Raw genomic sequence first — 24,438 nt, 5'->3', positions numbered from 1 at the left:
AAGACTCAAATGACAACAAAACATAAACAATGGCGTAGGCATAATACAGTCTTAGAATGTGGGTTATCAGTTGGGTTATGAATACCTTACTATTTGGGTAGGACAGCTGAACTAAGCTCATAAAGCATTTCTAGGTTTTATGCTTGAAAAAAATAGTTTGCAAATGATTTGTCTATTGCTGTTAGCTGTAATTATATCTCATTTTTGGGTCATTATACAGAGGATCTCCTCTATGCTGTTTCACAAGATAGGCTACTACCAACACAGACTTTGTACTCTCCCCTCTCCCTGAAATGTTATTGAAGATTTCGACTATTATGGGTCACCACACTGCAGGATAAGGGCAGCCAATAAATCTATAGTAAAAAGTGCATTTCAGCTCAGTTTGACTTCAAGTTCAAAACCCTATCTTACAATATTCTCTATATTTTGCCATCAAACAAATGTCTGGAAGAGACAAGAGCGATAACAACCAAGAGCTGAAGCCTCCTTCCTAATTATCAAGTTCCAACAAGTGGTTTAACAGATGTAATCAAAGTAACCTTGCCCGTATGCTACGTTAAAGTAAATGAACATGTCAAGTATTAATTCATCCTCGTTAAATGTTTAGGGATAATCAGCCAACATTCCAGAGACGTCTGGGAAAGAAGGTATATGCAACTTTCACCAAACTTCATCTTTCCCATGTGAAAACAGTCCCGGCAGCGAAGATGCTGAAAGACCCATAGACTGCATTTAAAAAGGTAACATTAAGCATAATTCTAATAAATTATCTTATAATGATAATAAAGACTTCCCGGTTCTGGACGAAAAGCTCCTTGTCAGTAGGCTAAACGAATACGATGTCACCAGCAGGGACAACATGGCGTTCATGCAACGGCAGTCCCCCATCACTCCCCAGGTCACCTCTTAAAAAGGCATTTGCAAGACTTACAGAGTTTGGATTCTACCCTGGCCTTGAACCCACTCTCCGAGGGGCGTCTCGGGGAGAGATGGGATATGCAATAAATACTTTTCAATTTCACAAATGCGTATTAATACACACGTGTACATGTGTGAAATAGGGCAAATATAAGCATCCACCAACTTATTATTTTATTATTATATTGTATTATATTGTATTGTATTATTTTCTGTTCTATTCATATGTGCACACAATTGTCACTACAATAACCATTTTAATTTTCAGCGTCCACCAAATTAATATTTTAATTATTATATTGTATTCTATTGTATTGTATTTTATTATTTTATGTTATATCTGCACACAATTGTCACTACAATAACCATTTTAATTTTCAGTGTCAGTAAATGTTCCTTTAGTTAGGCCTATGCTAAATCATTATAATTATTAATCAAAATAAACAATCCAAGTTCTTTGATCATCTTCAATATTTACATTCCTTGGCATTGGCGGGGGCTATAAGTATAAATTATTCCTTACCAAAAAACACATCATTTGTGCATCTGGGGCACCTCGACGTCATTCTTCAGCAATTCTTTGTCCAGCTGACGATCAACCCTAACTTCAAATGCCTTCAAATTCTATCTGCGGCGCTGACAGAACGATGCAGTGCCGATCGCGCATTCAACTGTGACGTCAGCGCTCCGCCTCCGAATGGGAGTATGGAGTTGAGTGAAGTTGCTCCTAGACGCTGATCTTGGGTCGGTTTTGAATTTTCCCAAATGATTGTTAAGGTTCAGATTGCGGGGGGAGCTGATCCAAGTTCTGTACATAGGGGAAACTTCACCCCCGAGCAATGGAAGCTATAGCCTATCGTGCCATCTCATTGAACACACCCACTCGTTATTTAGGAAAGCTATGATACCCTGCAATATGAAAGGGATTGTTCACCCAAATTACAAAATGGAACATTGGTTTCCTTACCTTGTAAGCAGTCTACGGACAATGTATGACAGCAATCCATGCCTTGGTTTAGTTTCCCTGGCAGTATTACCAGATGGAAACATTTGAGCATTTCTGGTTCAAATTCCATTCATTCCACAGAATCAATATTAGCGCATCATGTTCAAACATCTATTTTTATTTTGTTATTGAACCTTTATTTAACTAGGCAAGTCAGTTATGAACAAATTATTATTTACAATGACGTCCTGCCCAGGCCAAACCTGGATGACTCTGGGCCAATTGTGAGTCGCCCTATGGGACTCCCAATCACGGCCAGATGTGATACAACCTGGATTCAAACCAGGGGCTGTAGTGACGCCTCTTGCACTGAGATGCAGTGCCTTAGACCGCTGCGCCACTCGGGAGCCTATAAGTCACTTAATTGAGTTTCACAACCAATTGTAGATACTTTCAGATGATTTGGATATGATGCACGGAAAATGCTAATATCCGTCCCATAACTTGAGTGGGATTTGTGCCACAAATGCTAAAACCTAAGCATGTGGAAACAGTGCCGGGGAAACTAAACCAAAGCATGGATTGCTGTCATTCATTCCTTGTCCACAGACTGCTTACAGGGTAAAGAAACCAATGTGTCATTTTGTCATTTGGGTGAACTATCTCTTGAACCTTGGCCTGAGGCAGCCCTCACTAGGGTCCGGTTTCCCAAAAGCATCTTAAGGCTAAATTCATCGTCCGGATTAAGATGCTTTTGGGAAAGGGCCCAGACCGGTTGTGTCCATAAACAATGCATTTTGGCCTACATGAGAAACATGTTTCCACCAGGGAACGTGTAAAGTCATATCCTTTTTATAACAACAATCAGAAACTAAGAATAAGCTAAAGGTGTCAGGTGAGACAAAACATGTTGCTATCCACTTTGCCTAGAGTAGAGAAGACATCCTATCAGCATAATCTCTCACAGAGGAACACAATTCAAGATAGACTACTGTAATGGAAATTTTACTCCAAGCAGACCTACACTCCCTACTTCTTATGTGGCTCTCTATCCCCGCTCAGTGGACAAAGCTATCACAACACCCCACAGGCTGTGTAGAATTGATAAGATCATTGAATACTTTGTAAAGAAATGATTGGCATCAAATCATGTTTATAAGGGTAGCCTAATGATTATATAGACCTGGGGTATTCAACTGGAAGAAGTCGGAGGTACTGCAGTGGTCTGCAAAAAAAAAGTTTATATATTTTTATATATTAAAACAAATAATAATATGAATATCTCTAGCAACAAAATCACGTACACACCTACAGTAAAAAAAAATAATAGAATACCTTCTTTCTAATGATGTCAACTTTTTTGTCAACTCTCAATATTAAGCAAATTAGACTTACTGGAGCCAATTACACTCACTGTAGAATCTGTCATTCGTGAATAAACTACCATTGTGGCAAGTGCCGCTGGCTGCTGGTAAGCTTTCTTGGTAACTCATGGCTAACCTTTGTTTAACCAGCTAAACAGCGTTTGGAGTTGCAGTACCTTTCTAGCTAATAGGCTATGTTAGTGTTTACACTTCCTCTTCCAATTATAATGTGGGGAGGTCAAAATAATAAAAAACTATCTACAAAATGCATTCATTTTAAAATGTTGATTACTTTTCCTTGACATTATCGTTAACCTGATGGGGTCGGTGGGCAAGGGTCAGGGCTAGAAGGGATCCAGCTTTTGTCAGAATTGACTTTTCGTATTTTATTTATTAATGTTTTATTTAACCTTTATTTAACTAGGCAAGTCAGTTAAGAACAAATTCTTATTTACAATGACGGCCTACCAAAAGGCAAAATACGGGGGCTGGGATTCAAGAAAAAAATATATATATAAATAAACATGTCAATATGTAGCAGGTTTAGGATAACTTACGCAGCAGTTTAGGATAATTAACGTGGCAGGTTATTATAATTATGTTAAAGTTAGGAAAATAATTAGGGTTAGCTAAAATAAAAATAATAATACAAATCTACATTTTACATAAATTGAACAAAAGCTGGATTCCATCTAGACATGCCTGGGAAAGAAAAAGTTGAAGACCACTGAGCCTATGGCATTTAATGGGGTAGATCGTTTAAATCAAATCAAATCAAATTTTATTTGTCACATACAAATGGTTAGCAGATGTTAATGCGAGTGTAGCGAAATGCTTGTGCTTCTAGTTCCGACCATGCAGTAATATCTAACAAGTAATCAAACAATTTCACAACAACTACCTAATACACACAAGTGTAATTGAATGAATAAGAATATGTACATACAAATATATGGATGAGCGATGGCCGAATGGCATACGCAAGATGCAGTAGATGGTATGGAGTACAGTATATACATATGAGATGAGTAGTGTAGGGTATGTAAACATTATATAAAGTGGCATTGTTTAAAGTGACTAGTGATACATTTATAACATCCAATTTTTTATTATTAAAGTGGCTAGAGATTTAAGTCAGTATGTTGGCAGCAGCCACTCAATGTTAGTGATGGCTGTTTAACAGTCTGATGGGCTTGAGATAGAAGCTGTTTTTCAGTCTCTCGGTCCCAGCTTTGATGCACCTGTACTGACCTCGCCTTCTGGATGATAGCGGGGTGAACAGGCAGTGGCTCGGGTGGTTGTTGTCCTTGATGATCTTTTTGGCCTTCCTGTACATCGGGTGGTGTAGCTGTCCTAGAGGGAAGGTAAGTTTGCCCCTGGTGATGCGTTGTGCAGACCTCACTACCCTCTGGAGAGCCTTACGGTTGAGGGCGGGTGGTGATACAGCCCGACAGGATGCTCTCGATTGTGCATCTGTAAAAGTTTGTGAGTGTTTTTGGTGACAAGCCGAATTTCTTCAGCCTCCTGAGGTTTATTCGTTGACATTACTAGTTCTCTTACAGACTGTGGCTTTCCTCTCTTATGAAACATATTTAGGCATATCGATATAGAAATATGAAAAGTACGTCAAACGGGTCAGCATTTTATTTGATTGGCACTGAATTCATCCAATCATGTCCAATCAGTAACAAAGGAAAATGTGGGCGGAGATTTCCTGAATCCTGAGCGTTCGACAATATTCCAAGGTAGCGATGTTCACTGTCGGTCTACAGGCAAGGCGGAAGATATAGCCCGAGGCATTTCTTTGTTTCACAATGCATGTGAGTAACACGGTTGTTGCTCTCTGTTTTAGCCAATGAGTGAGTATTATGCTCAGTAATCAGCCTAATTTGTGCCTTAGTCGGGCTCGCTAATATAGGCATTGCTACAGCGTAAACAGTGTAAAACGGTGGGAAGTTCTGAAATCGGTTCATTTCGAATACATCGCCGTGCACTGCACACGCGAACACTGATGTTGGCTCGTTATACCCTGTTCCTGGAATACAGTCATTAGTAGGTTCTCGTCTTTGACACACTAGCCTATTGTTTCCAACGACGATTGTGGTATGCAGCGAATATAAACGTGGTCCCTCACTCACCTCTGGCACAAAACGAGGTGGATGTTTCGTTAGACTATTAAAGCTAGAATCCCTAGTTGCTACATCCATTTTTTGGCTACCCATTGATTCTTGAAGAATATAACTTATTTATGCCTCATGAGCTTAGTTCAACTCTTGTACGCCATCAGAACCTCAAATATAAGCTTGCTCTACCCCAATGTTTGTAAATGGAAGCAAACACTGTATAGCCTCAAAATTTGGTTAAACATTTTGATATTAGTTAGTCTTTGCATCCATAGCTCAATCAAAACAGTCGGTGTCAAGCTTAGTTTCAATTAAGGACTAGATTTAAAGGCACAATCTGTTAGGTGTCTACTAATTTCAAGTGTGTATATATATATATATATCTCCTGTTTTGAAAATTATGACAGCCTAAATACAACTGACCTATAAAGTACTTATAAATAGCCTATATTACCTTATAACCAGAAACCTACGGTCCTATAATTAGCGTACACCATTGTTTGTTTTTTTCCTCATAGGAGACTGTAAAAAGTATGCATCAAATTAATATAACAAATAGGCTACCCTATAGGTTTAACATGCTGGAGAGAAAAGTAGGGAATGTAATGTTGCTCTCATGGAATCAGAATGGTCTTCTATTTGTTGTTAGTGAGGGAGAAATGTGACCTATAAAGTGGCTGAAACATCTAATGTCTCTCACTCACTCTTCCCCATGGTTGCTCCAGTCTTGGCACTGATGGCCAAACAGAGCTCAACCCTTGCGGCGTTGCCGAGAGCAGAGGTCTGTGCCTACTGGGTGCTCTCTTTTGGCTCCCATCTCTACTCATTCTATCAACTGCACATATTCTCCAAAGGTAAATGTACCTGTCTTAAGATAAAAAGGTCTTATCAATTGGGTCATTGTTTAAAAAATGTTCCACACTGAATTTGCTAAGTCTGCTGTATGCAAGATAGCTGACTTACCACCCTTTGTGGCCTTGTATTAGGCTACTTACTGTAAGTGGAGACCTTGGCTGTGATGTGCAGATTTTGCCACTAGGTGGGACTGTGACACTGTTTCATACCCCTTGCAGAAAAGTGAGCTGTCAGGGAAATCTGTGATGATTACAACTCACTCCCTTTCCGTTCTTACCATGGACTCCCTCTCAGAGATCTGAAAGGTTCCCAAACTCTATCCTGGGTATTCCAAGAGGTGCACGTTTTGGATTTTGCCCTAGCACTACACAGCTGATTCAAATAATCAAAGCTTGATGATGAGTTGATTATTTGAATCTGCTGTGTAGTGCTAGGGCAAAAACACAAATGTTCACCTCTTGGGATTGCCGGACCGAGCTTGAGAAATGCTGGTTGAGGGAGTGGCTGCGTTTCCGAATTCTCTGGAAGCGTCTTACTGTTTAGCTAAAAATTGACAATGCATTCACATACTCTGACGTTTCACCTGTAAAACTTGAAGAATTATCAGTCACGATTGACAGTAGGAAATGTGAAGGGAGTGTGACCACAAAAATGTGTGCGTATAGTAGAGGTAAACTAACATATGCAGAACGTGACAGAGATTTGTTTTTGCTCTGGGGAAGAGGCTTCCAGTTGGGCGGAACGGGGCGCTTACCTTCGGAAACGTAGCCCCGGCGTTATGTTTAAATTAAAACCATAGGACACCGAACATAGTTCCCCACAGAGCTTGTCATACTTCATAGTAGAGTTCTTTAAGCCTCCTGGCAAAACTCCGGAATACAAACTGAATGATTGAAACTGTACAGACAATGTGAGAAGATGTCACTAAAATATGCTCTCTTTTCCTAGAGCATGAAGCAGGATTGGAGAGACAGTTCCAACTGGAGAAAGGCTTTCTAATATGGGGGCATAAAAAGGTGAGTATAATTTATGGCTGTTGGGGTCTACAAACATTGTACGACTTCCAGAAGTGAGTCAATTATTACTTTAAAAAAATCCAGAGGCCTGTCATTTTTTTTGTTGTTAGAATGTATTCCTAGGGTGTGTCATATGGCATGACATTTTCAGACTGGGCCCATGGTAAAATTAGTTGTCTGTGACAGGACCCTACAGACTTTGAGTGGAGTTTCTGGAGTCACTGGGCTAAAAAGTCTTTGCTGTGGACTTTGTTGGGCCATGCTGTGGTCTCCAGACTTGCCAGCTTCTTCATTCCTAAGGTATAATATACAAGGAAAACATCAGCTGAAGTGGGACCATAACATTTTTACCCCAATTTTGATTCCAGACAAATTAGTACCAAAATACTATAGCTTTGATGCTTTTTTGCTTTTCAACTTCCCATCAGTTCAGAGTGACAGCTCTGTTGGCCTATGGTCTCCTTGCGGCTTGCTGTGCAGTGGGGATTAAAGGAGTGGGCGTGGTCCTTGGCCATCTGGGCCTGTCATTGGCTGTTGCCCAGCTGTGTAACCCTGCCCTGTCTTGGAGCTGTGCCCTGCTGCTACTTTCCACCCTCCACATCCCCCCACTGCAGGAGATACAGGTGAGTCGCACCTCTTTTTACTCAATCTCTTGCGTGCTCTCTCTTTCTTTCATCCACCCACTGCAAGAGATACACACCTCCCTACTGCAGCAGAGTCACACAGACCGAAGCAGTTGTTCCCTAGTTTGATTTTACAGATACGAAGACAAAGGCCCCCAAAGTAATATCCAGGCCCTCTGGCATCAAGATTACTTAATGTCTATTGTCACAGGACAGAGAATTTTAAAACCATTTAGAAGCCTAGTTATTTTAACCAGGTGTGTCAGTCTGACCATAGCCTGTTGCCGTCCCCATTCCCTTGTTGGTATCTGTAAGTAGGGAGTCACGCCTTTCTATACTTTGTCATCTTGTTGAATAATGTTCAAATTACATATTGACTCTTTGAGGTGCCAAATGTCCATATCTTTGACATATTTGTGTGTGTGTGTGAGAGTGTCGTTGTCTGTGCTGTGTGTGGTTGGCACATTTTAATATTGCTTTATGTTATTGGGGTGCCCAGCCCCTCACACCACTCCCAGCCCCCTGTTATTGGATACCTGACTGACTGCATTTCTTCATGGATGATTAAACTGGGTCATTCCACCAATTAAGTGCCTTTTGAATAGTGTATCTTGGTGGATTTTTTTTTATTTCACCTAATTTTAACATTGTTCTATAAAGAGCACATGTTCACCTTAACTATTTACATTGACACACTGCTGCTACTTGCTGTTTATTATCGATGCATAGTCACTTTACCCCTACCTACATGTACAAATTACCTCGACTAACCTGTACCCCCGCACATTGACTCGGTACCGATACCCCCTGTATATAGCCTCGTTATTGTTATTTTATTTCTTCACTGTAGTTTATTTAATAAATATTTTCTTAACCAACAACGCAGTTCAAGAAATAGTTAAGGGCTTGTAACTAAGCATTTCACGGTAAGGTACACCTGCTGTTTTCGGTGCATGTGACAAATACAATTTGATTTAATTTAATAAAAATACAAAAAATCTTCCCATCTCAAGATGTTAAATAAAAAAAAAATACTATAAGTGCCAAATAAAATAACGGGGAAGACGAATTCATCTTAAATCAAACATAAATCCCCTTTTTACTGGGGGAATGGAAAGCTTGTGTGCAACAGGGAGGGGCAAGTGAATATATGTGCGTGTGTGTACATACACAGTTGAAGTCGGAAGTTTACATGCACCTTAGCCAAATATATTTAAACTCAGTTTTTCACAATTCCTGACATTTAATCCTAGTAAAAATCCCCTGTCTTAAGTCAGTTAGTATCAACACTTTATTTTAGGAATGTGAAATGTCAAAATAATTGTAGAGAGAATGATTTATTTCAGCTTTTATTTTTTTCATCACATTCCACGTGGGTCAGAAGTTTACATACACTCAATTAATATTTGGTAGCATTGCCTTTTAAATTGTTGAACTTGGGTCAAACGTTTTGGGTAGCTTTCCACAAGCTTCCAACAATAATTTGGGTGAATTTTGGCCCATTCCTCCTGACAGAGCTGGTGTAACTGAGTCAGGTTTGTAGGCCTCCATGCTCGCACACGCTTTTTCAGTTCTGCCCACAAATTATCTGTTGGATTGAGGTCAGGGCTTTGTGATGGCCACTCTAATACCTTGACTTCGTTGTCCTTAAGCCATTTTGCCACAACTTTGGAAGTATGCTTGGGATTATTGTCCATTTGGATGACCCATTTGCGACCAAGCTTTAACTTCCTGACTGATGTCTTGAGATGTTGCTTCAATATATCCACATTATTTTCCTCCCTCATGATGACATCTATTTTTTGAAGTGCACCAGTCCCTCCTGCAGCAAAGCACCTCCACAACATGATGCTGCCACCACCGTGCTTCACGGTTGGAATGGTGTACTTTGGCCTGCAAGCCTCCCCCTTTTTCCTCCAAACATAACGATGGTCATTATGGCCAAACAGTTCTATTTTTGTTTCATCAGACCAGAGGACATTTCTCCAAAAAGTACAATCTTTATCCCCATGTGCAGTTGCAAACCGTAGTCTGGCTTTTTTTATAGTTGTTTTGGAGCAGTGGCTTCTTCCTTGCTGAGCGGCCTTTCAGGTTATGTGGATATATGACTCATTTTACTGTGGATATAGATACTTTTGTACCTGTTTCCTCCAGCATCTTCAGAAGGTCCTTTGCTGTAGTTCTGGGATTGATTTGCACTTTCCGCACCAAAGTACGTTCATCTCTAGGAGACAGAACGTGTCTCCTTCCTGAGCGGTATGAAGGCTGCGTGGTCCCATGGTGTTTATACTTGCGTACTATTGTTTGTACAGATGAACGTGGTACCTTCAGGCGTTTGGAAATTGCTCCCAAGGATGAACCAGACTTGTGGAGGTCAACAATTTATTTTCCCATGATGTCAAGCAAAGAGGCACTGAGTTTGAAGGTAGGCCTTGAAATACATCCACAGGTACACCTCCAATTGACTCAAATTATGTCAATTAGCCTATCAGAAGCTTCTAAAGCCATGACATCATTTTCTGGAATTTTCTAACCTGTTTAAAGGCACAGTCAATTTCCTGTATGTAAACTTTTGACCCACTGGAATTGTGATACAATGAATTATAAGTGAAATAATCTGTCTCTAATCAATTGTTGGAAAAATTACTTGTCATGCACAAAGTAGATGTTCTAACCGCCAAACCTATAATTTGTTAACAAGAAATTTGTGGAGTGGTTGAAAAACAAGTTTTAATGACTCCAACCTAAGTGTGTGTAAACTTCTGACTTAAACTGTGTGTGTGTGTGTGATATATATTACGCACATGTATGTGTATATATATTACGCACATGTATGTATGGGTGCAAATTCTACAAAGAAATATCAGAAGGACGCTAAAGGCACTTATTTTGTGTAGCCTGAATGTGGGTCCCAAATGGCACCCTATTTCCTACAGTACTTTTGACCAGGCCCCTAAAAGCAGTGGTGTAAAAATACTTGAAAGTACTTCTTCGGTAGTTTTTTAGGGTATCTGTACTTTTCTTAACTGTTTATATTTTACTTCACTACATTCCTAAAGAAAATTATGTACTTTTTACTCCATATATTTCCGCTGATACCCAAGAGTACATTTTAACAGGAAAATAGTCCAATTCACATACTTATCAAGAGAACATCCCTTGTCATCCCTACTATCTCTGATCTGGCGGACTACCGAAACACAAATGCTTCATTTGTAAATGAATGTCTGAGTGTGCCTCTGGCACACTCCAATAAAAAAAAAAAGTATAAATTGTGCCGTCTTGTTTGCATATAAGGAATTTTAAATGATTAATACTTGTACTTTTGATACGTAAGTATATTTAAAACCAAATACTTTGAGGCTTTTACTCAAGTAGTATTGTACTTGGTGACTTTCACTTTTACTTGAGTCATTTTCTACTAAGGTATCTTTACTTTTACTCAAGTAAACTCAGCAAAAAAAGAAATGTCCTCTCACTGTCAACTGTGTTTATTTTCAGCAAACTTAAAACATAAGATTCAACAACTGAGACATAAACTGAACAAGTTCCACAGACATGTGACTAACAGAAATGGAATAGTGTGTCCCTGAACAAAGGGGGGGGGGGGGCTCAAAATCAAAAGGAACAGTCAGTATCTGGTGTGGCCACCAGCTGCATTAAGTACTGCAGTGCATCTCCTCCTCATGGACGGCACCAGATTTGCCAGTTCTTGCTGTGAGATGTTACCCCACTCTTCCACCAAGGCACCTGCAAGTTCCCGGACATTTCTTGGGGGAATGGTCCTAGCCCTCTCCCTCCGATCCAACAGGTCCCAGACGTGCTCAATGGGATTGAGATCCGGGCTCTTCGCTGGCCATGGCAGAACACTGATATTCCTGTCTTGCAGGAAATCACGCTGAGAACGAGCAGTATGGCTGGTGGCATTGTCATGCTGGAGGGTCATGTCAGGATGAGCCTGCAGGAAGGGTACCACATGAGGGAGGAGGATGTCTTCCCTGTAACGCACAGTGTTGAGACTGCCTGCAATGACAACAAGCTCAGTCCGATGATGCTGTGACACACCGCCCCAGACCATGACGGACCCTCCACCTCCAAATCGATCCCGCTCCAGAGTATAGGCCTCGGTGTAACGCTCATTCCTTCAACAATAAACGCAAATCCGACCATCACCTCTGGTGAGACAAAACCGCAAGTCGTCAGTGAAGAGCACTTTTTGCCAGTCCTGTCTGGTCCAGCGACGGTGGGTTTGAGCCTATAGACGACGTTGTTGCCGGTGATGTCTGGTGAGGACCTGCCTTACAACAGGCCTACAAGCCCTCAGTCCAGCCTCTCTCAGCCTATTGCGGACAGTCGGGCAGTTGTTGTTGCCATCCTGTACCTTGTTGCCATCCTGTACCGCAGGTGTGATGTTCAGATGTACCGATCCTGTGCAGGTTTTGTTACTCATGGTCTGCCACTGTGAGGACGATCAGCTGTCCGTCCTGTCTCCCTGTAGCGCTGTCTTAGGTGTCTCACAATACGGACAGTGCAATTTATTGCCCAGGCTACATCTGCAGTCCTCATGCCTCTTTGCAGCATGCCTAAGGCACGCTCACGCAGATGAGCAGGGACCCTGGGCATCTTTCTTTTGGTGTTTTTCAGAGTCGGTACAAAGGCCTCATTAGTGTCCTAAGTTTTCATAACTGTGACCTTAATTGCCTACCGTCTGTAAGCTGTTAGTGCCTTAACGACCGTTCCACAGGTGCATGTTCATTAATTGTTTATGGTTCATTGAACAAGCATGGGAAACAGTGTTTAAACCCTTTACAATGAAGATCTGTGAAGTTAATTTGTAAAAATCCAATTATCTTTGAAAGACCGGGTCCTGAAAAGGGGACTATCTTTTTATGCTGAGTTTGACATTTGAGTACTTTTCCCACTACTGCCTAAAAGTAGTGTACTATATTGGAAATGGGGTGCCATTTGGGACGCAGCCTGTGTTATCGATTAGCTGAGCCCAGAGCAGAGTAGATGCCTGTATCAGCACTTTTTCACTGTGTCTGTTATCTGACTATTGGCAGTCCAGACTGACTGATGTTGTTAATTCTGTCCGTTGTGATCCTCCTCCTGCTCCTTATGTCTCCTCCACCTCTTCCTTTTCATCCTCCTCCTCAGTGTCCAGTGCTGAAATGACCTCAGTGATTTGGTGTGTTTAAACATCGAAGAAGTTGTCCACTGATTTAAAAACTTTCTTCTTTTTTTTGTGTGTTTAAACTTTTCCTGTTGAAAAGCGATATACCACGTATAAATAAAGTAATGTACACACACTTAAGGGTACAAATACATGTTGTAGAAGGACTTTAAGGTCCCTGCTCTCTCACCCACTGTGCTGTCTCATCTTGCATGTCGACCTGCCACTCACAATTCACACTGAGGGAGAATCGCTTCCTCTCTGTGACGACAGAGATCCACATCTAAAGCCTCTGCAGTACCTCTGATGGATCTGTCTAGATTGATGTACTTAAATGTCTGCCAGTCTCTTTGGAAAATAATAGTTCAGTAATGTCAGGCATGGGTGTGGTTTGTGTAGTGCTCTTGTACTGTTCAAGTTGCGTCGACATGATTTAACACAAAATGAACTTGTGTCTAGTACAATTGTTCAGCTGAAAGCAGACCGTTTTTGTGCATTTTTTGGGGGAAACTTTTGTGGCCTTAACCTAGCTGTTACAGCACCAGCAAAAAGTTTGGACACACTCATTCCAGGATTTTTCTTTATTTTACTGTTTTCTACATTATAGAATAATAGTGAAGACATCAAAACTATGAAATAACACACATGGAATCATGTAGTAGCCAAAAACGTGTTAAACAAATGAAAATATATTTGAGATTTTTTGCCTTTGACTGCTTTGCACACTCTTGGCATTCTCTCAACCAGCTTCATGAGGTAGTCACCTGGGGGCCGGATTCACAGAACCTTAAGAAGAAATTTCTTCGTAACTGCCATTTTTTTCCCCTTAACTATAGACTTAAGAAGAAAGTTAAGCAAAGTTTATTTTTCTCAAAGGTTATTTGAACATTTCTTGTGCTATTTTTTTACGTTTCTCATTAAGCAAAAATTGAATAAGAAATTTGATTCTTGAAAATAAAGTTTGGAAATGATCTTAATTCCAAGATGGCTAAACCCTTGTCTTAAACTCAGGGCAGTGAGAGAAAAAGCTCAAGAAAGCAATTGACCATGTTTTTAATTGACTCAACTTGATCTGAAAGGTTTAGTATTGATGATTTTAAACCCAAGAAAATATTTTAGAACCCTAATCTCAGTAAGAAATATGCCATTGCTAGCTAGATAGCTAGCTAAATTGGTTGCCTCGCAATGAACATCTTAAGAAGATCAGTAAGAAATTTGAGAAGTTCATAAAATCATTAAATCTTAAGATATTAGTGAGAAATTGCACTTATGAACTTTTATTTTTAAGAAGCTTCTTAAGTTTTTGCATACAAAGTGTTTTGTGAATCTGGGCCCAGGAATGCATTTCCTCCTTAATGCATTTGAGCCAATCAGTTGTGCTGTGACAAGGTAGGGGTGGTATACAGAAGATGGCCCTATTTGGTAAAAGACCAAGTCCATATTATGGCAAGAACAGCACAAATAAGCAAAAATAAATGGAGTCCTTCATTACTTTAAGACATGAACGTCACTCAATGTGGAAAATATCAAGAACTTTGAACGTTTCTTCAAGTGCACTTGCAAAAAACATCAAGTGTTATGATGAAACTGGCTCTCATGAGGTCCGCCACAGGAAAGGAAGACCCAGAGTTACCTCTGCTGCGGGGGATAAGTTCATTAGTTACCAGCCTCAGATTGCAGCCCAAATAAATGCTGAGCTCCCGAGTGGCGCAGCGGTCTAAGGCACTGCATCTCAGTGCTAGAGGCTTCACTACAGACCCTGGTTAGATTCCAGGCTGTATCACAACTGGCCATGGTTGGGAGTCCCATAGGGTGACGCACAGCGTCGTCCGCGTTAGGGTTTGGCCGGGGTAGGCCGTCATTGTAAATAAGATCTTGTTCTTAACAGACTTGCCTAGTTAAATTAAGGTGACTTTATTTAAAAAAAATTTTTTTAAGACATCTCAACATCAACTTTTCAGAGGAGACTGTGTGAATCAATCCTTCATGGTTGAGTTGCTGCAAAGAAACCACTACTAAAGGACACCAATAAGAAGAGACTTGCTTGGGCCAAGAAACACAAGCATTGGACATTTAGACCGGTGGAAATCTGTCCTTTGGTCTGATGAGTCCAAATTTGAGATTTTTGGTACGCAAAGTAGGTGAACGGATGATCTCTGCATGTGTGGTTCCCACTGTGAAACATGGAGGTGTGGGGTGCTTTGCTGGTGACATTGTCTGTGATTTACTTCGAATTCAAGGCACACTTACCCAGCATGGCTACCACAGCATTCTGCAGCGATACGCCATCCCATCTGGTTTGCGCTTAGTGGGACTATGACCAAAAACACACCTCCAGGCTGTGTAAGGGCTATTTGACCAAGAAGGAAAGTGATGGAGTGCTGCATCAGATGACCTGGCCTAATCACCTGACCTCAACCCAATTGAGATGGTTTGGGATGAGTTGGAAAAGCAGCCAACAAGTACTCAGCATATGTCGGAACTCCTTCAAGACTGTTGGAAAAGCATTCCTCATGAAGCTGGTTGAGGGAATGCCAAGAGTGTGCAAAGCTGTCATCAAGGCAAAGGGTGGCTACTTTGAAGAATCTACCATATTTTGATTTAACACTTTTTTTGGTTACTACATGATTACATGTGTTATTTCAGTTTTGATGTCTACACTATTATTCTACTAAATAGTAAAAATAAATAAAAACCCGTGAATGTGTAGGTGTGTCCAAACTTTTGACTGGTACTGTATATGCTGTAAGACCAGGCACCACACCATAATTTTTCTCTTAATCATATCACAATCAACTTTTACCAGTTGAATGTAGACGCAATATAATTTTTTGTATATATTTTTTGCTCTCAAAATTGTATAAAATATGCGAATTAGGTTATCTTGTTAAATATGTGCCTGGAAGGGATGAGAGAGCTAAGCCTTTGGGTTTGTAGCTTTAACCCTGCAGCGCACACACACACATCAACTGATTAATGTACTGCTAAATGTATGGTTTCTTTCTCTTGCTTTGTTTGTTCTTTTCCATGTTATGTATATCTTTGAGAAGCTACCCGGGAAAGGGCTGAAAAAAGGCCATATTAATATATGTAGCATCCAAAATAAGGTTCATGTAATCAATAACTTGCTAACATCATATCACATTAATATATTAGCCCTTTCTGAGACTTAGATCATTCCTTTCATACTGCAGTAGCAATAATCAATTACATGTATTTATGAAGCCCTTTTAACATCAGCAGAGGTCACAAAGTGCTATACAGAAACCCAGCCGTAAACCCCAAACAGCATTCAATGCTGATGTAGAAGCACAGATATAACATCTATAGAAGAGACGGTAATGCTTATGGGGGAGGTGTTGCTATACACACACTACCATTCAAAAGTTTGGGGTCACTTAGAAATGTCCTTGTTTTTGAAAGAAAATAAATGTTTTTTTTTTGTCCATTTTTTAAAAAATAACATCAAATTGATCAGAAATACAGTGTAGACATTTGTTAATGTTGTAAACGACTATTGTAGCTGGAAACGGCAGTTACATTTTTTTTTTGAATATCTACATAGGTGTACAGAGGCCCATTATTAGCAACCATCACTCTTGTGTTCCAATGGCACGTTGTGCTAGCTAATCCAAGTTTATCATTTTAAAAGGCTGGCTAATCATTAGAAAACCCTTTTGCAATTATGTTAGCACAGCTGAAAACTGTTGTGCTGATTTAAAGAAGCAATAAAACTGGCCTTCTTTAGACTAGTTGAGTATCTGGAGCATCAGCATTTGTGGGTTCAATTACAGGTTACAAATGGCCAGAAACAAAGACTTTCTTCTGAAACTCGTCAGTCTATTCTTGTTCTGAGAAATGAAGGCTATTCCATGTGAGAAATTACCCGCAAAACACCAGTCTCAACGTCAACAGAGAAGAGGCGACCCCGGGATGCTGGCCTTCTAGGCAGAGTTGCAAAGAAAAAGCCATATCTCAGACTGGTCAATAAAAAGAAAAGAGTAAGATGGGCAAAAGAACACACACTGGACAGAGGAGCTCTGCCTAGAAGGCACGCATCCCGGAGTCGCCTCTTCACTGTTGACGTTGAGACTGGTGTTTTGCGGCTACTATTTAATGATCGATAACAATAATAAACCTGGCATTGACAACTTAAATGGATGGCTACTGATGATGGTAGCTGACTCGCTCTGTCAAATCTTTAATCTGAGTCTAGAGGAAGGTGTCCCCTCAGGCCTGGAGGAAAGCCAAAGTCATTCCACTACCAAAGTGGTAAAGAGGCCTTTACTGGTTCTAACAGCAGACCTATCAGCTTGCTGCCAGCGCTTAGCAAACTGTTGGAAAAAATGGTTTGACCAAATACAATGCTACTTCTCTGTAAACAAATTCATAACATACGTTCAGCATGCTTATAGAGAAGGGCACTCAACATGCACTGACACAAACAACTGATGATTGGTTGAAATACATTTATAATTAGAAGATTGTGGGAGCTGTACTGTTAGATTTCAATGCCTTTGCTATTATTGACCATAACCTGTTTTTGAGAACTTATGTTTTATGGCTTTTCAACCTCTGCCATATTGTGGATTCAGTGGTATCTATCTAATATAACTCAGAGGGTTTTCTTTAATGAAAGCTTCTCTAATGTTAAACATGTAGGGTGTAGTGTACCGCAGGGCAGTTCTCTAGGCCCTCTTTTTTTTCTATTTTGACCAATGACATGCCACTGGCATTAAACAAAGCCTGTGTGTCCATGTATGCTGAGGATTCAATCACATTTAATGAAGTCACTGAAACCATTAACAAGGAGTTGCAGTCAGTTGTTGAATGGGTGGTCAGTAATAAACTGGTCCTGAACATCTCTAAAACTAAGAGCACTGTATTTGGTACATATCATTCACTAAGCTGTAGACCTCAGCAGAATTTGGTGATGAATGGTGTGGCTGTTGAACAAGGAGGACTGAATGACTTGGTGTTACCTTAGATTGTAAACTGTTATTGTCAAAACGTATATTCAATGGCTGTGAAGATGGTGAGAGGTCCGTCTGTAATAAAGAGATGTTCAGCTTTTTTGACACCACACTCCACAAAGCAAGTCCTGCAGGCTCTAGTTTTGGCTTATCTTGATTATTGTCCAGCCATGTGGTCAAGTGCTGCTACGAAAACCTAGTTAAGCTGCAGCTGGCCCAGAACAGAGCGGCACGTCTTACTCTTAATTGTAATCAGAGGGCTAATAACAATACTATTCCATTCCAGTCTCTGAGACACTGACTGCATCACTTCTGCTGTTTATAAGGAACAGTGTGTTGAAAAATCCAAATTGTTTGCATAGTCAACTTATGCACAGCTCTGACACACACACTTACACTTACCCCACCAGACATGCCACCAGGGGTCTTTTCATTGTCCCCAAATCCAGAACAAATTCAAGAGAGCGTACAGTATTATATAGAGTCATTATTGCATGGAACTCCCATCTCATGTTGCTCAAAGGAACAGCAAACCTGGTTTCATAAACAGATGAAGCAAGACCTCACGGCACAACGCCTCTCCCCTATTTGATCTAGATATATTTTGTGTATGTATTGATATGTAGGCTGTGTGCCATTTTTTTGTATAGTTTGTTTTTATATGTATGTGGTTCTGTTCTTGTCTAATAATCTTCTCTATTATGTAATGTTTCATGTTCTGTGTGGACCCCAGGAAGAGTAGCTACGGCTTTCAGCTAATGGGGATCCATATGAAATACAAAGAACTGCATATTTGCACACTGGATGAAGTGAGCCAAATATTTTGGTTTCATTTTGTTAAGACAGCCAGGCCTGGACTAACTCAGACATGTGTTTCTGATGTTTGGTATACTCAGTGTATGTCCATTTTAAATGTGGTTAAAATTCATGTAATGTAAATTGATCAACTTAAGAAAATATACATTTACATTACATTTTTGACATTTTTATGTTTACTTTTTGAAAGTACTCCCATTGAAGGACCAAGAAATCTCAAAATTGCTAAGTAGATGCAAAATGGTTATTTCAGCCTGGCCTTAAAGACATCATTATACAGTGGACGATTAGATGATTACTATGTTACATTTTTTTCTCTTTGTTTCTTTAGAGTATGTGTTGATTCATCTGTCGTTTCTTCACATGGAGAGAAGGAAACTTGCTCTCCTTTCTCCTTATGCAGTTAACCATGTTACACAGTGATTGCACTATCACTCTCCCGCCCCCTTAATTACCTTATGATGAGCTTAATATGCAATAGATATCAACAATGGCTCTTACTGCAATTCTAATATCCTGATGATCATCATCCATACCCCTTGACTTATTTCACATTTTGTTGTGTTAAATGTATTTTTTTATTCACCCATCTACAGACAATACCCCATAATTACAGTGAAAACATGTTTTTAGAAATGTATGCAAATGTATTCCAAATTAAATACAGATATCAATTTATGTAAGTATTCAAGCCCCTTTGCTATAACGCTCCAAATTGAGCTCAGGTGCATCCAATTTCCTTTGATTGTCCTTGAGATGTCACTACAACTTGATTGGAGTCCACCTGTGGCTCATTCAATTGTTTGGAGATAATTTGGAAAGAAACACATGTGTCTATATAAGGTCCCACAGTTGACAGTGCATGTTAGAGCAGAAACTACACAATGAAGTCCAAGGAACTGTCCATAGGTCTCCAAGATAGAATTGTGATGGGGCATATACTGTATCTGGGGAAGAGTATAAAACCATTTCTAGAGTGTTGAAAGTTTCCAAGAACACGGGGATCTCCATCATTGGGAAATGGAAAAACCTGCAACTACCCAGACTCTGCCTAGAGCTGGCTGTCCGACCAAACTGAGCAACCGGGCATGAAGGACCTTGGTCAGGGAGGTGACCAAGAATCCAATGACCACTCTGGCAGAACTACAGTGTGTCCTGGCTGAGATGGAAGAACCTGCCAGAAGGAGAACTCTCTACAGCACTTCACCAATCTGGGCTTTACGGGAGAATGGCCAGACGGGAGCTACTCCTAAGAAAAAGGCAAATGACAGCACCCCTAGAGTTTCCATTCTGTGGTCTGATGAGACAAAAATGGAACTCTTTGGTCTGGCTCCAAAGTGCTGTCTGGAAAAAACCAGGCACAGCTCATCACCCGTCTAACACCATCTATACTATGAAGCGTGGTGGCAGCAGCATGCTATCGGGATGTTTTTCAGCGGCAGGGACTGGGAGACTGCTAAGGATAGAGGGAACAATGAGGGGAGCCAAATACAGGCAAATCCTTGATTAGAACCTGCTTTGGAGTGCAAACAACTTTAGACTGGGGCGAAGATTTACATTCTAACAGGACAATAACACCAAGCATACAGCCAAAGCAACGCTGGAATGGCTTCAGAACAAGAATTTGAAAGTCCTTGAGTGGCCCAGACTTGAATCCCATTTAAAATCTGTGGGAAGACTTGAAGATTCACTACCGCTCTCCATCTAATTTAACAGAGCTTGAGAAAATCTGTAAGGAAGAATGGTGAAAAGAATCCCCAAATCCAGATATGCAAAGCTGATACAGACATACCCAAGACGACTCAAAGCTTTAATCGCCACCGAAGGTGCTTCTACAAAGTATTGAGTCAGGTGTGAATACTAATGTTAATGAGAGATTTCTGTCTTTTTCATTTTCAATTGTCTAAAAACATGATTTCCCTTTGTCATTATGGGGTATAGTGTGTTTATGGGTGAGGAAAAATCTATTGAATCAATTTTGAATTAAGGCTGTAACACAACAAAATGTGGAGTAAGTCAAGTGGTGTGGATACCTTCTGAAGGCATTGTATGGCTATATATTTTGCTCTGCAGATAAAAGAAGAAGCCTGCACATGGTTTATTGCATGATGTGTTTCATTATTTAACTGTCATTGTTGATTCATTTTGTTTTGTAATAGACATATATTTAGCCTCCTGCCTTCATCACACACAAAGGACCAGATCTGGTAGTGATGTTAGTACAGTAAGGGTGATGAGACTTGAGTTGTTTCTGCCTCTTCAAATGGAAACCAACCAAATCCATGAGAATGAGTGTTGTCACAGATTCCTAGAGGAACAACTACTGCTATGTCTCGCTCTTGATCAAAACATGTGAACTCTCATACCGTAGGCTTAGGCAAAATGCACTAGAAAACTTGGGTCACATTCAGCAGGGTGCAACATTCTTGGCACTGAACATTGCAGATAGAATGTCATGAATAGAGTTGACATGATTCCTTATTCTACATGTCAGTCATACACAATATTTGAACAGTTTACGAGGTTGTGCTCTGCTGAACACAGCCCTGGGTCATGTTCATTTGTGTTTCTTATTGAACAAGTTCAGATAGAAACAAAAAGGTACTCTGTTTTTGACAATTTTTGTGGTTTCTGGTATGTTGTCTTCCACAGAGAAGCTGGCACCAGGCAGAGGAGTACTAATCAAATTGTATTAGTCACATGCACCGAAAACAACAGGTGTAGACCTTACAGTGAAATGCTTACGAGCCCCTAACCAACAATGCAGTTTCAAAAAATACAGATACGAATAAGAGATACAAGTAATTAAAGAGCAAGAGTGAAATGACAATAGCGAGACTATATACAGGGGGTACCGAAACGGAGTCAATGTGCGGGGGCACCGGTTATTTGAGGTAGTATGTACATGTAGGTAGAGTTATTTAAGTGTCTGCATAGATGACAACAGAGAGTAGCAGTGTAAAGAGGGGGTGGAGGCACTGTAAATAGTCTGAGAAGCCATTTGACTAGATGTTCAGGAGTCTTATGGTTTGGGGGTAGAAGGTGTTTAGAAGCCTCTTGGATCTAGACTTGGCGCTCCGGTACCGTGTGCCGTGTGGTGGCAGAGAAAACAGTCTATGACTAGGGTAGCTGGAGTCTGACAATTTTTAGGGCCTTCCTCTGACACCGCCTGGTATAGAGGTCCTGGATGGCAGGAAGCTTTGCCCCAGTGATGTACTGGCCATTCGCACTACCCTCTGCAGTGCCTTGTGGTCGGAGGCCGAGCAGTTGCCATACCAGGCAGTGATGCAACCAGTCAGGATGCTACCGTTTACTCTTCAGTGTGGTGTATTCGGCTGCCGCCGCCTCCTCACCAGGCGTGTTGTTCTTCACCCACAGAGAAGCTGGTACCAGACAGAAGAGGAGTACTACCTCTTACTTTTCAGTGTGGCAGTGTGTGGCCTGCGCTTCATCAGCTTCAGCCTGGAGCACTGCTGGCGCCCCCTGGAGGCTGGAGGACTGCAGCAGCAGGTCTACTGGCTGACCGCTTACTCCTTCTACCATCCTTTGTTCTTCAACGGACCCATCCTCACCTTCAAGGACTTCCTCCAACAGGTGAGATATCAGTCAATCAGCTGCCAGGGAGGAATCGGCCACTGATCTGACATGAAAGGCGCACATTTTCAAGCAATTGTCCTCGCTGGGAACATTCAATTTTCATTTGAGAGCAATTGATGCAAAAGTTTTTCTGGGAGCAAATGAGTAACATAGCAAGATCAAGAGGTATCCCCTTGGTTCCAAACTCTTGCTTCCCAAAATGAAACATCACTCTCCAATTTCTCATCACAGATTGAAAAAGACAAGTCAGTGTTGCAAGATTTATCTGTGATTCCTCTCTCTCTGGTGTAGTTTTAGACTCTGAGTGTGAAGGCTCAGGGATTTCTCAGCGCCTTGGGGTTAGGTTCTGACTGAGCGAGTTTTATAAGAGCTAAATGAAACTCTGGTGGAAAATGTGCTGCAATGATCCGTTGCTGTAGGTTTACTGAGGGCAGGTAGGAGGGGGTTTGCACTTTTGCGACTTTTCTATTGGTTCCATCTCAACAGGCAAGCTCAATCAAGCACAGCTAAAGTACTTGCAAGCATTTGAAATACTATTTGAATCCAGGTCTGCAAAGCACAGCTGAGCAGCTCCTGTTGGGCTATCACAGTGCCCTCCATTCCTTTTCTGTTTTTCTACTGCAGGAAAAACCCATTCCCTCAAATACTGTGCAGTAGGTGATGCTGCTAGAGATGAGAAAGTAGTGGGTGGTGAATGGCAAGGAAAAAAATGCTGCTAGTTCGATAGGGAGGAGAGAGATCAGACCGGGGTTCAAATACAATTTTAAATAATTGCATATAGCCAATCAGGGCTTGATTGAGTTTATCTGGCACGATGCAACCAATAGAATAGTCGCACACAATGAGAACCCCCGCCCATCAGGGAGGCTAAAGCAACCACACAAAGTGTTTTGAAAGATTTCAAATGGTATTTGAATCCAGGTCTGAGAGAGACGTCATATTGAATAGGTAAAGCCCACAAACACGAGAAGCTAATTGGGCTAAAGTTATTAGGAAATGTGGGGAGTGCTTGTATGGAAAGAATCCCTTCCATTATTTATCATCATGTCCTCACCGGTCCCATCTCCATACAGACCATCAGAGGAGCAGTGGAGGCTGGTGACTTGAAATATTGAGGAGGATGGGAAACACATGGTATAGGCACGGAGACAACAAATCATGTTTAAAAAATCGTGAGCGACATTATTTTAACTTATAACATTTAACATAGACATTTTATTTTAAAATATTATGTGGAATGGGAAGGCTACTTACAAAGTGTTGGGAAGGGATCACAGCAGTGATTGAATGAGGGCATGAGTTGAGATGTTCAGAGGCTTGACTTCAGAGCAGGACAGAGGTTGTGGTGTTCAGAGGCTTCAGTGTAGGACATGCTCATCATGGATGGATGGTATTGAATAGCTCAACTTTTCCACTGAGCAGGACAAGATTTGACTGGGAAGATGGAAAAACAATAACACAGTTAGACAAAAGAGCTAAGAATGTGTTTGTCCAAGCAAGGATTAAAATCACATTGATGTGTAATAATGTGTTTGTGTTTGTATATGTGATTGACTAAATACAGTAATGAGAGAAAATTGACAGGGCTTAGAGAGGAAACATTCAATGCGCCTGGAAGGGGGTGTGGAGCCACGAGCCTCCTAGGTTTTGTATTGAAGTCCATGTAGCCAGAGGAGGATGGGAAATGTCTGTCCTCTGGCTAAACCATGATGCTACCCCAGAGGGTGCCGTTGAGACTACTGTACATCTTTATTGGAAAAAAGGGGGTTTTAATCAGGCATTTGGTGACATGAATATATTAGTTTTTATTTTAATTGCATTTTTACTCACTGAGTAGGATGGTCCTCCCCTTCCTCCTCTGAGGGGCCTGTATGAAAGCTCCCCACAACACTCTACCTGTACTGGTTGTTCAATAAACCTTCCATACTGTACGTTCCATTCTATTTGACAAGCACCCCAAAGTCATATAATAAATATATAAATGATTAAGTTTATAAACCCTTAAGTGTACCTTAATGTAATGTTTTTCTG

At 40.8% G+C, this 24,438-nt stretch overlaps 2 protein-coding genes across 2 annotated transcripts in view; one reads left to right on the top strand and one right to left on the bottom strand.

Annotated features, from left to right (window-relative positions):
- Nucleotides 1–1,555, bottom strand: part of LOC106608565 (cysteine-rich protein 3) — a 29,008-nt gene extending 27,453 nt beyond the window's left edge. Inside the window, exon 1 of the mRNA XM_014206549.3 lies at nt 1,445–1,555. Coding sequence (XP_014062024.2) covers nt 1,445–1,487 — 43 coding nt within the window. The 5' untranslated portion in view covers nt 1,488–1,555. The remainder of the gene's footprint in view (nt 1–1,444) is intronic.
- Nucleotides 1,556–4,945: 3,390 nt separating this feature from the next.
- The window catches only part of hhat (hedgehog acyltransferase), a 114,416-nt gene continuing 94,923 nt past the window's right edge, over nt 4,946–24,438 (top strand). Inside the window, exons 1-6 of the mRNA XM_045722118.2 lie at nt 4,946–5,051; nt 6,080–6,208; nt 7,158–7,225; nt 7,412–7,525; nt 7,654–7,848; nt 22,189–22,404. Coding sequence (XP_045578074.1) covers nt 6,091–6,208; nt 7,158–7,225; nt 7,412–7,525; nt 7,654–7,848; nt 22,189–22,404 — 711 coding nt within the window. The 5' untranslated portion in view covers nt 4,946–5,051; nt 6,080–6,090. The remainder of the gene's footprint in view (nt 5,052–6,079; nt 6,209–7,157; nt 7,226–7,411; nt 7,526–7,653; nt 7,849–22,188; nt 22,405–24,438) is intronic.

This window comes from Salmo salar, chromosome 01 (assembly GCF_965601325.2).
Source record: "Salmo salar chromosome 01, fSalSal1, whole genome shotgun sequence".
Taxonomy (NCBI): domain Eukaryota; kingdom Metazoa; phylum Chordata; class Actinopteri; order Salmoniformes; family Salmonidae; genus Salmo; species Salmo salar.
Note: the sequence above shows the minus strand (reverse complement) of the source record. Positions and strands in the feature narration are given on the sequence as shown.